The sequence below is a fragment of the Barbus barbus genome, assembly GCF_936440315.1.
Source record: "Barbus barbus genome assembly, chromosome: 25".
Taxonomy (NCBI): Eukaryota; Metazoa; Chordata; class Actinopteri; order Cypriniformes; family Cyprinidae; genus Barbus; species Barbus barbus.
This window is the reverse complement of record NC_136753.1, coordinates 10,054,239-10,070,227: the sequence shown is the minus strand read 5'-3', so window position 1 is coordinate 10,070,227 and position 15,989 is coordinate 10,054,239. Positions and strand designations below refer to the sequence as shown.

At 36.5% G+C, this 15,989-nt stretch overlaps 2 protein-coding genes across 4 annotated transcripts in view; both read left to right on the top strand.

Annotated features, from left to right (window-relative positions):
- LOC306845193 (plexin-B1-like) overlaps positions 1 to 6,162 on the top strand; it is a 57,025-nt gene extending 50,863 nt beyond the window's left edge. The window contains exons 34-38 of the mRNA XM_079377844.1: positions 314 to 461; positions 554 to 618; positions 705 to 780; positions 940 to 1,014; positions 4,631 to 6,162. Coding sequence (XP_079233970.1) covers positions 314 to 461; positions 554 to 618; positions 705 to 780; positions 940 to 1,014; positions 4,631 to 4,735 — 469 coding nt within the window. The 3' untranslated portion in view covers positions 4,736 to 6,162. The remainder of the gene's footprint in view (positions 1 to 313; positions 462 to 553; positions 619 to 704; positions 781 to 939; positions 1,015 to 4,630) is intronic.
- A 2,261-nt stretch (positions 6,163 to 8,423) lies between these two features.
- Positions 8,424 to 14,571, top strand: LOC306845198 (putative peptidyl-tRNA hydrolase 2). Of its 3 annotated transcripts, none has more exons than XM_079377852.1 (8): positions 8,424 to 8,660; positions 9,075 to 9,157; positions 9,415 to 9,486; positions 9,911 to 9,985; positions 12,214 to 12,311; positions 12,465 to 12,579; positions 13,060 to 13,188; positions 14,165 to 14,571. In XM_079377852.1, the coding sequence occupies exons 2-7, from the start codon at positions 9,077 to 9,079 to the stop codon at positions 13,144 to 13,146; spliced, it is 528 nt and encodes a 175-aa protein (XP_079233978.1). In that variant the 5' UTR covers positions 8,424 to 8,660; positions 9,075 to 9,076; the 3' UTR covers positions 13,147 to 13,188; positions 14,165 to 14,571. The 3 variants fall into 3 exon arrangements, with proteins under 3 accessions (XP_079233978.1, XP_079233979.1, XP_079233980.1); XM_079377853.1 differs by having other exon boundaries at positions 8,427 to 8,660; positions 13,060 to 13,184; XM_079377854.1 differs by having other exon boundaries at positions 8,427 to 8,660; positions 12,226 to 12,311; positions 13,060 to 14,571.
- The last annotated feature ends 1,418 nt before the right edge of the window (positions 14,572 to 15,989 follow it).

The following is a 15,989-nucleotide window of genomic DNA, read 5'->3' as shown; positions in this document are numbered from 1 at the left end:
TGTCATTTACTTGCACTCATGTGGTTCCAAACTAAGACTTTTGTTCATTTTCTGCATAAAATAGTTGTTTGGACTTTGAATGGATGGAGAAAAATGTTAAGAGAATTAATATCTTTATTTGTGTCCCGAAGATGAACAAAAGTTTCTGTTTTGTCAACTATAGCTTCATCCTAAGTATAATTTGGAGGTACTTGATGATAGAATTAGATATTGAAAGCCCTAACTGGGTTTAAACAATCAAGTATCCACCAAGGAGTAAAGTAATAGTTTAAAATTTTCTTGATGATCTGATTTGGTTGTCTCTTGGTTCTAGTTTGCCTCTGCGGTTCTGGATAAACATTGTAAAGAACCCTCAGTTCATCTTCGATGTGCAGGTGTCAGATAATGTGGACGCGGTTCTGTCAGTTATTGCTCAAACATTCATGGACTCTTGCACTACCACAGAGCATAAACTTGGCAGGGTAAGAGACAAACAGATAAAGGAACAGGAAGCCAATAGAGTGGAATACTGACGTGGCTGAAATTTTAATTTTTATTCCTTTTAATTATCCAGGATTCACCTATTAATAAGTTGCTGTATGCCAGAGATATCCCTCGCTATAAACAGATGGTTGAACGGTAACATTACCTTGGACTGCTTTACTTCTCTAAAGGCCATATTGGAAAGTCATCTTGTTCTGAATCTCACTATTTTTGTTACACAGATATTATGCAGACATCAAGCAGACCATCTCTGCCAGCGATCAGGAGATGAACTCCGCTCTTGCTGAGCTCTCCAGGGTATGTCTGTCACCAGTTTACCTTCTTTCAGGTTTGAAAAAGTCATACTGACTGAAGTAAATTTGTTATGGGTTAGAGATGGGGGGTTATTAATAGTGTTTTGTAGCACATGCAAATATTGTTAAAAGATTTGCACTCCACATTTGTTTTGACTGTCAGAATTACTCTGGAGAATTAAATTACCTGGTGGCCCTGCATGAGCTCTATAAGTACATCAACAAATACTACGATCAGGTGAGTCATGACAGGCTAAGATATATTGTAAGACATTGTATAAGCTCTTAGGCTAATACTTTACAAAAAGATTCTGTTTGTTAACATCAGTTAACTACTATAAATGAACATGAACTAACCATGTACTTTACAGCATTCATTAATCTTAATGGTAATTTCAACATTTACTAATATATTGAGTCACACTTTAGTTTGTGGATCAATTCTCACTCTTTAACCAACTAATAACTATGACTTTTGCCTCAGTAAACTTAATTTGCTGCTTATTAATAGTAATGTTGTTGTTAATTTTAGGTATGGGGTAGGATTAGGGGATTGAAAATATAGTCATGCAGAATAAAACATTAATATGTGCTTTATAAGTACTAATGTAACGGGGCGAACAAGATGTGAGGCGTGCGGATCCATGTGCAAGCTTTTATTTATAAACATAGTCCATACACAGGCAGGGTCAAACAACGGCAAACAGATATGGCACGGGCAAGACACAAGAGTGATCCTAGGGCAAGCGTGAGTCCACGATTGGCGAACAATATCCAATAGGGCAAGGCAGAGAGATAATCCAGGTACACAAGCAATAATCCAAACGAGGTGCAAACAGAGTCCGAACGGTAAAGCAAAGGGTTAATCCAGGAAACACGGGTAAATATCAAAACACAAGGAAGCAGGCAGGCAAGACTAGAACAACTGAGTGCGCTCTGTAGAGTAGCTATCGCTAGGATATGTGCTAAACAATACTCGGCATCTAGCAAGAGGAAGTCCATGGTTTATAAAGCCTGAGTGATTAGTGTGATCAGCTGTGTAATCGGTGAAAACAGCTGTGTGTCGTCAGTGCAATGAATGATGGGGATTGTAGTGAAGTGCAAGAGTCCATGCGGTGAGTGGGTGACCTCTGGTGGTGATTAACCGGAAATGCATGGACCAGATTCATGACAACTAATAAGCAGCCAATATGCTAGTAATATGAATACAAATAAGTAACTAGTTAATAGTGAGAATCGGTCCCTAAACTAAAGTATGCTTTAAAAATATACACTAGCTACTGTTCTCAAGTTTAGGGTCAGTAAGATTTTCTTTAAAGAAATTAATACGTTAATTCAGCAAGGATTCATTAAATAGAGTGATTGTAAAAACTTGTTATTAAAAAAAAAACACATTTCAAACCTGTTCTGTTGAACTTTTATCTTCATCAAGGAATACTGTAAAAAATGTACCATGGTTTCCACAAAAAAATATTAAGCAGCGCAACTGTTTTCAACATTAGTAATAATTGTACATATTTATTGCACTAGATTGGGATATTAGAATGATTTATGAAGGATAATATAGTACTCAAAGCTTTGCCATGCCAGGAAAAAAACATCTTTACATTTTTAAATAATAAAATTGAAATCTAAATATTAGCATTTAAATTTACATTAAAATAGTTATTTTAAATTATATTTTACAATTTTACTGGTTTAATACGTTTTTGATCAAATAATTCCATGCTGGGTGAGGATAAGAGAATTAATAATATCTTAAAGGGGTCATATGATGCGATTTCAAGTTTTCCTTTCTCTTTGGAGTGTTACAAGCTGTTTGTGCATAGATAAGATTCCTGAAGTTGCGAAGACTACAGTCTCAAAACCAAAGAGATATTCTTTATAAAAGTTAAGACTCCTCTAATATGGCTCATTTAAACATGACCCCCCCGTCATGTCTACGTCACGGTGTGGGAAGATTTGCAAAACACCGCCCAAATGTATACTCAATGAAAGGAGGCGGAACTATTATTCTCGCTGTACTATTGTTGCTGCCATTTTCGACTCCCTGCCAAATTATTACCCCCCTTGTTGAAATTGCTACCTGATTGCCTAATAAAAGTCGTGACGTATTGTCAAGTATGGTGACCCATACTCGAAATTGGTGCTCTGCGTTTAACCCATCCAAGTGCACACACACACAGCAGTGAGTAGTGAACAAATACACACACCGTGAACACACACCCGGAGCAGTGGGCAGCCATGCTGCAGCGCCCGGGGAGCAGTTGGGGGTTCGGTGCCTTGCTCAAGGGCACCTCAGTCGTGGTATTGAGGGTGGAGAGAGCGCTGGACATACACTCCCCCCACCTACAATCCCTGCCGGCCGGGGACTCGAACCCGCAACCTTTCGATTACGAGTCCGACTCTCTAACCATTAGGCCACGACTTCCCCTTAAAAGGCAAGCCTCGTTCTGGGTGAACCGCCTTCTTGATTATGGTGTCTCCCCTGCCAGGTAACTAATCCTAACCCCACCCCTAATCCTAACCCCTCCCCCAAACCTAACCCTAAACCTACCAATACTAGGGGGTAATAATCTGGCGGGGGTCAGAATACAGCACTACACCAGCACTATATGTCTTGGAGACGCTGTGTTTCGTTGTGAAAGCGAAAGTACTTTGTTTGGGCTTCCAAAAGAGGACACAACTAGAAATCAATGGTTAAATTGTATTTACAACACTGTTCCAGAACAGTTCAACCCAAATATTAGAGTGGGTGCAGCGCATTTTACGGATTTTACGGAGGACTTCATTTTCCTGAACCTGAGAGTAGCCTGCCAGCTATGCACAAAGGCTGTTTCTATAAAGTGGGGCAATTGCAACTTTGCAAGCTTCTGACTCACAGCCTGTAAGTACGTTTTCTTATTTAAAGAATTTGCCACTTACGATTCAAAGTTTTGAGCAGTGTAGAGTAGTGCTTGTTGTTTGTCGTTTCTCCGATCACAAATGCAGACAGTATAAGTCATTTATATTCAGTAATTATGTCCCCACTGGGTCCCCACTGGATGCAACAAATGCCTCGTTTATAATGGGTTTTAATGTTTTTATGTCATCGCGCCGGGACACGGCATCACAATACGGTAAGGGGCGTAACATTTCCGTCTCATGCTTGAGGTATTCGGCCAATCACAACGCACTGGATAGCTGGCCAATCAGAGCACGCCTCGCTTCTCAGAACAATGAGCTTTGTAAAAATTGACATGTTTCAGAAAGGCGGAGCATAGAGGAACGACAATAATGTACAGTATGTGGAAAATAATGTTGTTTTTTTAACCTTAAACTGCATAAATACATAAATAATACAAAATACACAAAATAATGTTCTTTTTAGCAACGTCACATGACTCCTTTAAACAAAAAAAAAAAATCTAAAATTTTTTATAAGATGTTGTATATTACTTATTTGTTCCTGTTAGCTAATGCATTACAAATGAGACATTGTAAAGCGTTACCGATTTTAGTATAGGGACCAATTCTCCCTATTAACTAGCTGTTTATTAGCACGCCTATTGTTATATTGGCTGTTTATTAGTACTAAAGCACAAAAAAGCACATATTCTGCATGACCATATTCTACGTCCCTAATACCACCCAACACCTAAACTTAACTACCTTACTAACTGTTAATAAGCAACAAATTAGGAGTTTGAGGCAAATGTCGTAGTTAATGGTTTGCTAATAGCTAAATAAAGAGTGACCATGTTACCACTTTTAGTAGAACAATACTTTTTTTTAAAGACTATGCTTCTGCTGCTATTAAAAATGTACGTATCTGTGCTCTAATTTAATTCCTCTTTCCTGTATGTTTATGTTAGATTATCACTGCCTTAGAGGAAGACACCACCGCTCAGAAGATGCAGCTCGGCTACCGGCTTCAACAGATCGCTGCAGCTGTAGAAAATAAAGTGACAGACTTGTGATCATGGACAAAGTAATGTGTGAAGACACTGATGAGTGGCTATATGAACACATGGTACAGGTACTTTAGGTACAGCATCAATTGCAAAGCTACCATGTTTAGCAGGCGTACACAAACATCCTGTTCCATTTAGCTGTATTAAATTGGAATCTACTAATGAAGATAAATTTAAAACCCACAGTGTACTGTGATGTGTTGGTTTCTAAAGGGTGTAGCCTTTAACTTGAATATGGTCTTGGATTTAATTTTTTTTTAATATATGGAATAGGGTTATTCCCATTTCCCCTTTTTATTTTTAAAAGCTTGGATGCCTTTTTGAGTGTATGAATACATTTCACTCACACTGGAGGGTTTTTTTCTGCAGGATTATGAAAAACACACGTGTTCAAGCTCTTGCTTGGTCATGGCCTTCCAGCAGAACACTATTAGATGTTCTGTGTTTGTCTACCTCCTCGCTTTGTATCTACCAGTTGTTCACTGTTGGTAACATTTTAAATGTGATTCAGCATTTGCAAAGTTGCAAAAACGTACCATGACTGACACTGTAGTAAAATGTTGTAGAATATTTTCATGTTATTAGGATATTGTAAATTGTCATAATGTTAAGTAAGTGTCACTGGAAAATACTGTATGAACGAGTCTGTTTTGTTAACTTTTTAAAATGCATAAATTTTGAGTAGTAAGACCAAGTCTAGCAGACCTGTAACATGTAGTGTCACTGTTTCAACCAGTCAGGTCAAATAATGTTTAGCCAATTTTTTTTTGGATTAATGTTAATCTGTTGGCATGTTTGAAGCTTTTTTTATTTGAGGTGCCAACATAGGATTGAAGGAATTAATCATCTCTTACCACATCCTCTAACATTTCATCAATAAGGAATTTTAAAGACTGATACTTTTATGTAGGTATGTTTAAATCTTTAGCCTTCATGTGAGAAAATATGATCTGTATTGTATGAAAAGTTGTGCTCAGATATATTAGTGCTGGTCCACTGTAAAGGTAAATACGCCACTCACTTGCAATTAATTTCTTTTGCTCAAAGACTGTTCTCAAACACTGAACAACAAAACAATTAAGGATAGAAAAGATGTGACTGTGTCATATTTACTAATATTTTTAGTGTAGTATAATATTGTAAATAATGACTGAATTGTTACGTAGCTTCTTAGCAAGTTCAGAAAGAGTAAATTATTATCAAACTTATGAACACTTTCTTTAAAAGAGAGATTTAACAATAAGCTTACAAGTTTAATGTTAAGCTGTTCTATAGGTTTTTGGTTCTGAATGTATGCGAATTATGGGAATGCAAATGAAAGATCACTTGATCTGGTGTCTTTTCCATTGGCGTATTGTATTGGGCGTTCAAGGTGAACTTGATGGCATCGGTTTAATAATTAGGTTAAATAAAGTTTACATTTGGAGAGCTCTGCCAGTCTCTGTTCTTCTTGGTTCTTAAAACTCATTTGGTATCAATAATGTTTATTAGTACTAGGTATGCTGGAACTCACAGTCTAATGTAATTTCCAGTATTGTCTTTTAAGCGGTTACCTTTTAAGAATGACACTTTGTAAGACTGACACCACTGCCCACTGAATGCATCCTTCCTTTGTTTAGGAATGACTTATACTGCCAATTTTGTTTGGCGTAGCTTATTTTAGAAAGAACATTTCATGTGTGAACATTTCAATTTTATGCATGTACATGTGATTTAAAAACTACAATTGTGCATTTAATTGTATTAAAATTCTATTGGCTCACAGCAAAAAGGTCCCCAATTTAGGCCCCAGGTTGAGCGAGGACTCCTTTCTGTATAACATTTGAGAGTTGTTCAGGTTCCACAATCCAAAGTCAAGCAGGTTATGTGAATTGGAGAATATGAATTGCCCTTCTATGTGAATGTGTATCTTTGTATGTTCGCTCTGTGATGGACTGGTTACCTGTCAAGGATGTTTCCCTGCCTTCGGCCTGAGACACTGGAATGTACTTCCGTGACCCTACATAGGGGAAACGTTATAAGAAAGGGATACCATACCTTAATCCTGCAGATTTCAGCTCCAACCACAATCAAATGCACATAATCCAGCTAATCGTGGAGTACAGGTTAACGTGAAAATTCTATCCCTTCATAGTAAGTTAAAACATTTGGGCACCTCTACTTTACATACACTACACTGTAACAATGCAAAGCTGGTTGAAAACTGGTGGAAACTTATCATTTAAATGCATTTTTAACCCTGTATACATTTCTTTCTTCTGCGGAACACAAAAGATGGTATTTTGAACATTTTTGTTTGTATGTTTGTTTGTTTTTTCTTCCAGAAAATGAAAGTCAATGGGGTCCAGTGTTGTGTGGATCCTAACGTTCTTCAAAATATACTGTGTTCTGCAGAAGAAACTCTTGCTTGGAATGCAATTGGACAGAGGGTGAGGAAATGATGACTTTTTGCATTAACTATTCCTTTGGGTTTTTTTAATTCAAGAAACAAAAATCATGCTGTACAAACATTTAAACATGTTTTATGGCGAACTGTGGACCAACTTAATAGATGCATACCACCACGTTCTGAAGAGAAAGATTTCTATACTCCTAACATTACACCATCCTTAATATTCTTAATAAATCTCATGATTACATCCATTTGTTTTCATACACTTGGACCATCATTTAGTATATTACTTATTGTGAATTCTTCATTTCCTAAAGACTGTTATTCTACTTTAAGACTCTTTCATTCTCTTTTTAATGCAGTAGGCTATATCAAAACATGCTATACTGTCATCTCTATTAAACATCACATTAACCTGTATTATGTTTCCCTATAATGTGTAATGTATGGTAAGGATTTGAAAATGACTTGTCGTCTTCCCTTCTGCTTATGTTATGAATGATTTTACTTTTCTGCTCCTTTGTGCCGATCTGTTCCAATATGTCTGCCATTTCATATTGCATGCTTCAAAGGATTCTTTGGTCATTTGTCTACCTTCTCACTCCCTGAATTCCTACATGTCCTGGTACCCACATAAATGAGTTGTTATTCCTATCTATTTTATACTATATAATGTAATCATGATTTTGAATAAAATGTCACTTTGATTTGTTTGCAATGATTGCAAACTCATAAGAACTGCCGTTGAGTCAGAACATATTACTATTTTATCTGTTCTTACTTCATAAACCCAGGCTAGTGCCATTAGGATTGCTATCACCTCTCTCTGCTGTATACACAAATGTACTATCTGTTATTCTTCCAGCCTTCCTAACTGCAAACTCTATAATCTATATGCTTTTAAATTAATCCCATCCCCCGTTTCCTTAATCTTCTCATAGCTTTAAGTCACCTTCAGTATCTGATCTTGTAACCAGGGTGGTATTTTTGTTTTACCACTACTGGAGCAATCAAACCAGTTTCATTGAAAATACACCCCTGGCATTTAAGCGGTTAAAATGACGTACCATCGGTACCTCAAGCATGTCCGCCATGTTTGTAGTTTTTTCTTTATTTGTTTGTGCAATCCACTATGTAGGAATATTGAATGTCTAAACGCGTGGGCTGTCTTAGCTGCGGTGCATAAGTGGCTATAGCGTTATTAAATTAAATATATTCGTTCGAACGCTTCAAAACTTATTTTACATTTCGGTTTAAACAAGGAGCTTTGCAGCGCAGATGACCCGGAACTGTAACCGACATGACACTTGAACTCTGTGTATACGGTAACGTGTAGTTCACGTTTGCGCCGAGAGCTATTGTTGCAACAAATTATTTAAACTAAAAGCAGCATTTAATGGAAATAACAGGTTAAAAATAATCGCATATCACAAATGACTTTATGCCAATTTGGGAGTGAAAAGACGAAACAATCACTCGTTAAGAAGCTCACAGTCTCATTTGGGTGATAATCGCTCGTGCAGTAGTGCAGTAAAGCAGGTAAGAGCCAATATCCAGAACACCCTAAACTATAAGATACGATTGTCTTGAGCTGCTTTTAGTTAGACTATTTAAAAATTCCAGAATTTGTGGCAATGTTGGCATTAGCAGCACAAGCGGCTACGAACTTTGGGTGGCATGGAGATATTAACCCATTAACCCACATTCTGTTGATGCTGTACGCATTTAGAGGTGTCGCAGTGAAATACAATGCGTTCATTTGCATTCAAACTTAAGTGTGATCCAATCTAGAGCCTGTTTATATAACAGAGCGTCAGTGAGCCCTCTTATAATTCGAACAATGTAATTCGAATAAGCTGTTATCTTCGATTAAAACGCTACAGTACATCACTTACAGTCTATAGAATGCATTATGTTAATAAAGGATGTATAACGTGCATTTCTATATTGCAGAAATGGAGTCCCAGCAGGAAGTGAACCCTGTATTCCTGCAGCAGCTCAGAGAGTTGGACATACCTGAGGAGGCAGCCAAACAGGTACACAGGCACCTCACAAAATACAGCAAACCTGATTACAATTAATTATGTGCAGTTTTGTTTGACTCTACACAGTGATTGTTTCTCATAGTAGATATCAAAATATAGTGCACCCATTTTGAGAACCAGAACTGTTTGTATACTGGATATGACTTAATGAGTTTAATTTAGTTATGTAACAGATTCTGACATGCATAAAAGCACTTAACGTTATGTCATGGTTTTTGGAGTGAGATGCTTTTATTGGTCTTTTACAGGCACTTTTGCACACACAGAATGTGTCTGCGGAGGAGGCTGCAATGTATTACTTCAACAAACTCGAGAATGAGGTATATTTCGAGTAGTTTAATGCTACATTGAATACAGCTTTGTATTCAATTTGGCTCAATGGATATGAAAAACCACTGATTTACTTTTATTTAAATAGTGAATAGATTAGTCACTGAAGCCATTACTCATTTGTTCTGTGCTCTCATGAAAACTCCTGTTAATAATCAATGAAGCTGTCTACCCTACACCATAAATCTCTTATTTACATTGTCTGTACTTTGTTGGTTTTAATGATAGCATTGAAAAAAAGGGTGCACAACTCTCAGCTTGTGCTGAACAAAATGTTGAAGTCCTGAGCAAAGCTTGCCAGAGCAGTGACTGATTTATTTGTGCCATTGTATTGTAATAGGAAAATTTTGACTCAACAGAAATAGAATTGTGTAATTGAGGCAGCCATGATCAATTTTTTATTTTTTTTTGCAGGAAGAGTGTGATGAGGACATGATGTTCAAAATGGTGTTTGTTGTAAATATGGAGCTGTCCATGGGTGTGGGGAAGGTAGATATTATTTATTACGATTCCCAGATTTACAATGTACTCAATATAGAAGCAATTGATACAGAAAGATGAACAAAAGACCATTATGTGATATCTGATGCATCACTGATCATCAGTCAAAAGGTGTTCCCTCTCATGAATAATGTGAAACCAATAACAATTGTTTACTCTATCATGTCACATTCTGAAATAATGAAAATAATACTAATAAATCTTTCACCTTTCTATTCAAAATATCATGTGATATAATTGTTTTGAGCAGTAACTTAAGAATAGGTCTATGCCAGTGTTTTTCAAACCTGTCCTGGAGGCACCCCTGTCCTGCACATTTTGTATGTCTCGCTTAGACACACCCAAATCAGGTCTTGGAGCAGGGGTGTCAAACTCACTTCCAGAGTTTAATTCCAACCCTGCTCCAACTCACATACCATGTAGTTTTCAAATAAGCCTTAATGACTTGATTAGCTGGATCAGGTGTTTTGAATTAGGGTTGCATGTAAACTGTGCAGGGTTGTGGCCCTCCAGGAACTGACGGTGCGTTCCAAACGGGATATATCGCCCTCCGAAGGGCACTTCGGAGTGAAAATAATCATGGCCGCCATATTGAAGTGTTGTTCCAAACTGAAGTGCTCAAAATTAGCCACTTCAAAGGGCCCTTCGGAATGAAGGATTTTGAAGGGTACAACTGATGGACACGATCCTTTGCGCTGATTCTTCAAGATACTTCAAGAAACAGTTGTTTGGTCCCCTACACCCTTCAACCCTTCGAAGCTCTCACTCTGGAGGGTAAAAGGGGGTGGTGATGGCGCAGTGGATAAGACCCATGCCTTTGGTGTGAGAGACCCGGGTTCGAATCCACTGTGAGACACCAATGTGTCCCTGAGCAAGACACTTAACCCCTAGTTGCTCCAGAGGCGTGCGACCTCTGACATGTATAGCAATTGTAAGTCGCTTTGGATAACCTAAATGAATAAATGTAAATGTAAACCCTTTGAAGGGATTAGGGCATAGGGATGTGCCCTTCTGAATGGAGCGCAGGGTGAGTTTGACATCCCTGTCTTGCAGTCTCTACTAATGAGCTGATGATTTGAATCAGGTGTGTTAGATGAAGGAAACATGCAAAATGTGCAGGGCAGGGGTGCCTCCAGGACAGGTTTGAAAACCACTGGTCTATGCTTTAACAAAGTGTATTTTAGGGTTTTATTACCATTCAATTTCTCTTCAGTGATTAATAAATACAATCCACCTATAAACATCAACACTTTTCCATTTTGTTTAGTGAATGCAGTTTAATTAAGTTTTAAAGCAGATATTTTAGTTGTTGTTCGTTTATAATTGATGCTTGTTTTTGCCACAGTTATAAACTTTCATCCTGTAAGTATGGACTAAATATGGACTAAAATGTCTAATTAGGGAAAAAAATCCTATCTCGTAGTGACACTATTTCTCATAATGATTTAAGATCTCCTAATGAGAAACGCAAGCTTGTTGTGCCTAACAAGCAAACATGAATATATGCGCAAAGAAAAAAAAGATGCTGTATAAACAGTTTTCCAGATCTTTCAGTATAATTGAGCTCTTATCTGTACAGGTGCTTTTACATACAAGTGTGAAGTGTTCGCTAGCCCAAGAGGTTGCCATGGTGACAAACAATGGTGCCTGCTTATGCTAATAAATCTAACAAAATGACCAATTAAGTAACATGCATTGATTAAGTTTAGGTGTAATGGCACTTATTTTTCCATGCAATGTGTGCGTTCTTGTTTTGAGCATATAAAAGCTAAAAGGTTGTGAATAAAGGCGTCTATACAAAGTGCCTTACTTTGTTCTTGTAGCATTTACATGGCTTTGACCAGCGGATGTCGCCAGCGTGAGGAATTTTCAGTACAGAATCATTTTCTTGAGCAATTAGTTCAGTCGATTTGAAATTGTCTCTTAACTCTACTTTTTAATCTGTTGCAATGTGAATGCATGCAATAAGCCATAATCATGGGGAACAACTGTAAAAATAATCAGAAACGATATAATTATTATGAGAGAGTTTCTCATTATGACTTGCATAATCACATTGTTTACTCAGTTGTTGTAGAAATGGGCTTCCATACTTTATCATACTGTCAGTCTAGCACAACTTTTGCATTTCAGCAAATTTTATTTGTTAGAGAACAATGTCTTGTGTATAGTCCCCAGATTTCAATAGATTTGAGATGAGCAGTGTGTCCCTGTAGGTGGCAGCGCAGGTGGGTCATGCTGCAGTGGGTTTGTATCAGGCCTTGCAGGAGAAAAACAGTTGGAGGGAAATGGCCTGGAGATGGGACCATGCTGGGTAAGTGATATCACTAGGGCCTCATTCTTCTATTGTTTTTTAAATAAATATTAAACAACACGTGTATATAAAAAAAGAATCACTACTGAATCAAAATATAAGCAGTATATTAATCTAAGACATTTGTGTGTGTGTATGTGTGCGCCTGTTTAGAGCGAAGAAGATTGTGTTACAAGGCACTAACATGGCACACCTTTTGGAGTTGCAGGCTCTTGCTATGAGCCTCAGTCTTCCTACAAAGCTGGTACAGGATGCTGGACACACACAGGTTAGCGGCACATCTGTGCAAAGATGCTTTAGCATGGCATTGCAGTAATTGTTTTAATATGGCCAATGGTGGGAAGATTGTACTATTTTATAGGTTTCATGTTTACAATTGACCTAAAATAGCATATAAAAAATCAGAGACATTATATAAGTTAACGGTTTATAGTTGTATATGCTAATGTATTATACATATTTGACGCAAAATTTAAAATTTAAGGAGAGTAAGGCTGATGATACATTGGGCAACTTTTTGGGCATTGTTGTCGTCAAAGGGCAACCGGGGGAGACACAGGACCCACGACTGATCTAAAGTATCCATATAGAAAATTGTTACCCATTCTCAATGGGAATGAACATTGCTCAAAAACAGTTGCCTGGCAAAGTTGCTGAAAAAGTTGCACTGTGTATCATCAGCTTAAGATGTTTTAAAGAGGTGTGATTAAGCCTGGAAATTAATTTTGGACTGTGTTTGTGTATGCAGGTGGAGCCAGGTTCGTGCACCGTGCTTGCCATCATAGGAGAAGAGGAGATGGTGAATAATGTCACAGGCAGTCTGAAACTGCTTTGAGGAAACTACCGTCATGCTGAGGAAAACTCTTCAAAAGTGTAGGTTTGTGATGTACGACAGAAAGAACAGGGGTCAGTATTTCCCCACAGTAGCATGGTTTTCCTCACTATAATGGTGCACTCAGTAATTTTTGGTTAAAGTTGTGATGATTTACACTGACACCTAACAACGTGGATGCATCTTTACGCAAAAGCAAACATTTCCTGATACCTAGGGGTGGGTTATATACCATTATAATTTTGTTAATCAGTATAACTGTCTATATTGTATTATTTGTAAACTCCAGCACCACAACAAAAGAAACCATAGTATACTCCAGTTGTGAACGCGGGTTTGTAATTTGAATTGAATGCGATGAGAAAAGGCAGTGTATCACAAAATAACGGTCTTTCTATTTAGCTATCATTGCGAGCAGCACACAAAACGCAAAACCAACAACGCAGAATATTCCGATTTACAAACAATACACTACATTTTATGTAGTCACTAAAAGGTTTTCAGTGTTGTCATGGAAGGTTATCTGACATGTAAAATGGAGAAGAGGCTTTAGAACGAAAAAAAGGTCATCATACTAAACATACTTACCTTGTATTGTTCATTCATTGCTTGCAGTAAAAACAAGACAAAGATGATGTAATCAATAAAACACTATTTTAAGTTTTGTTGCAGTATTAATGATAATCTCAATTTTAGATCTACCATTGCTTGGAAATTGGATTCATAAAGATTCTTAATTTTCATAAACTGTATATTGTGTTGTATATTGGTCTCGATAATATTGTTACATTTTTGCTTGTATCGCATATCCCTATCAATACCATCATGATGTATTTATTACTCAATCAAAATGGGGGTAGAAGGTGAATTACTAAGATAAAATGAGTAGAATTTGACTTAATGCAACCCACGTGAGGTGACTTTTATTAAGCCACTGAAATTACTGTCATGTCATATAAGTGTATGTGATTTACTTTGTGTACTTTTCTTTTAAATATTACATTTAATTTATTTTGTACAGCTTTTTAATGAAGGAAGAAATTACTGAGTGAACCTGTGGAAAAAAAAACACCTACATACAGTAGTTTAACACAACAGGTATGTTTAAATAATTGCATTTTAAAGCTCTTAAGTTACATGAGAATACAACTAATTGATATTATCAACCGGTCCCTAAATTTCTATAGAGCTAAAAAAAAAAATTAAATTAAATAGCAGTGTGTAAAAATGTATAATGAATTATAATCACATGCAAGTGTTATACTTAATGTGCCTGTAGAACCCAATGTTTTGATGATTGTGAAGTCAAATAGCCATTGTCAAAGTATAATGTATAACATGTTTCTTTTTTATTGTGGGAATATTTTTTATTGTTTACAATTAAATGTACCCAATCCCTTTGTGATGATAAAATCAGTTTGTAGCTTCACTTCCTTGTCATTTACAATTCCTGTCATTTGACCTCATGGAATATTGAGGTGTTCATTTTATACCCCTCTTCAGAATCTCTGTGGAAGTAGTACGTTTGGACAAATTACTTGTTTGTACTGCAGGGAGGTAGGCATATTCAGACACAGGAAGTGACTTTCTGTCACATTATATGGTTTAAATATGTAGTAGCACAAAGGCCAAATTCCAAACTCATTCGTCACTCCTCATCCTGAACACTCCCTCCATGATGGTGTTATGTGACCTTATTCATATTACAGAAATTCTCTTTTATAGAACAGCAAAATTAACCTGGCTGTCTGCCACCACTTAATGCACATACCACTGTGATGATTCGTCTATATTTTAAATGCATCCATTTAAAAAAAGAATGCTACTACAATTTCCTTGGATTATATAAAATGTTAGTCTACTATGAGAAATGTTGTCCAGATTGACAGCTTTTTAAAATTTGTATTATTCCTCCATGGACTGCAGCTGCCTACTCTCATCTACATTCAAGGTGAGGCGTTTGGCATATCAAGCAAGTCTATTTGCACACAGACATTCATAAACACAGGAAACTGTATCCGCACTAATACACTCAGCTAACCATAATATGTAACTGTTACGTAACATTTATTATTTAGACAAAAAACTAAACTACAATGCAGCAACAGTAATAGAAAGAACTAGTGGCAACAAAAACTTGTAGCCTATGACATCTGCTCAGTCTTTTATACTACTGGCAATTCAAAATGATCACAATTGTGTAAATGTATGCATTGCTTAAACTTTTAAAATGGCTCAAAATATAAAACAATCATTTTCTGCTTATTCAAAATAATGATTTAATTGTTTTCAATAATATGCAACCTTTCAAAATTTTGTTTATTGAAACTCTTGTACATAGACAAGCTTGACATTTAATACCTTAAATATATTTGCTAATTTTATTTTAATAGCTTCAAATATATAATAATGGTTAATTGCTTTATTAAAATATAAGTTACAACAAAATGTACTGAGAAACATTTATTAAACAATAGCGTCTCTGTCCCAGACAGACATGGGGGTTAAACTACTAAATATACAGATGTTTTTTTTTACTAAAAGTAAAAAATTAAAAGACAGATGCATGTCAGTTGATGTTATGAAGTTGTCTTGTATTATTGTACTGATTTGCACTTTTAGATATTTTTTGAGTTCCTACGTTCTATCAAATAAATATATAAGTATTTCAAACCCAGGGTACTAATAAAAAAACATATTTAATTAAGTTTTGAGCATGTACATAATGAATATTCATATGTATATACGAATACAATTATACAACATTTACGATATTAACAAATGTATTTTACATTCTGAATAACAACGGATGACCGCGCTCTTCAGTTGCGCGCGCAGCCGCATAA

Excerpts from the sequence above, each read along its gene's own strand:
- LOC306845198 (XM_079377852.1), top strand. The coding sequence starts at position 9,077 with ATGGAGTCCCAGCAGGAAGTGAACCCTGTATTCCTGCAGCAGCTCAGA. Across the intron at positions 9,986-12,213 it reads TGTCCATGGGTGTGGGGAAG|GTGGCAGCGCAGGTGGGTCA; the intron begins GTAGATATTATT and ends GTGTCCCTGTAG. Across the intron at positions 12,580-13,059 it reads AGGATGCTGGACACACACAG|GTGGAGCCAGGTTCGTGCAC; the intron begins GTTAGCGGCACA and ends TTGTGTATGCAG.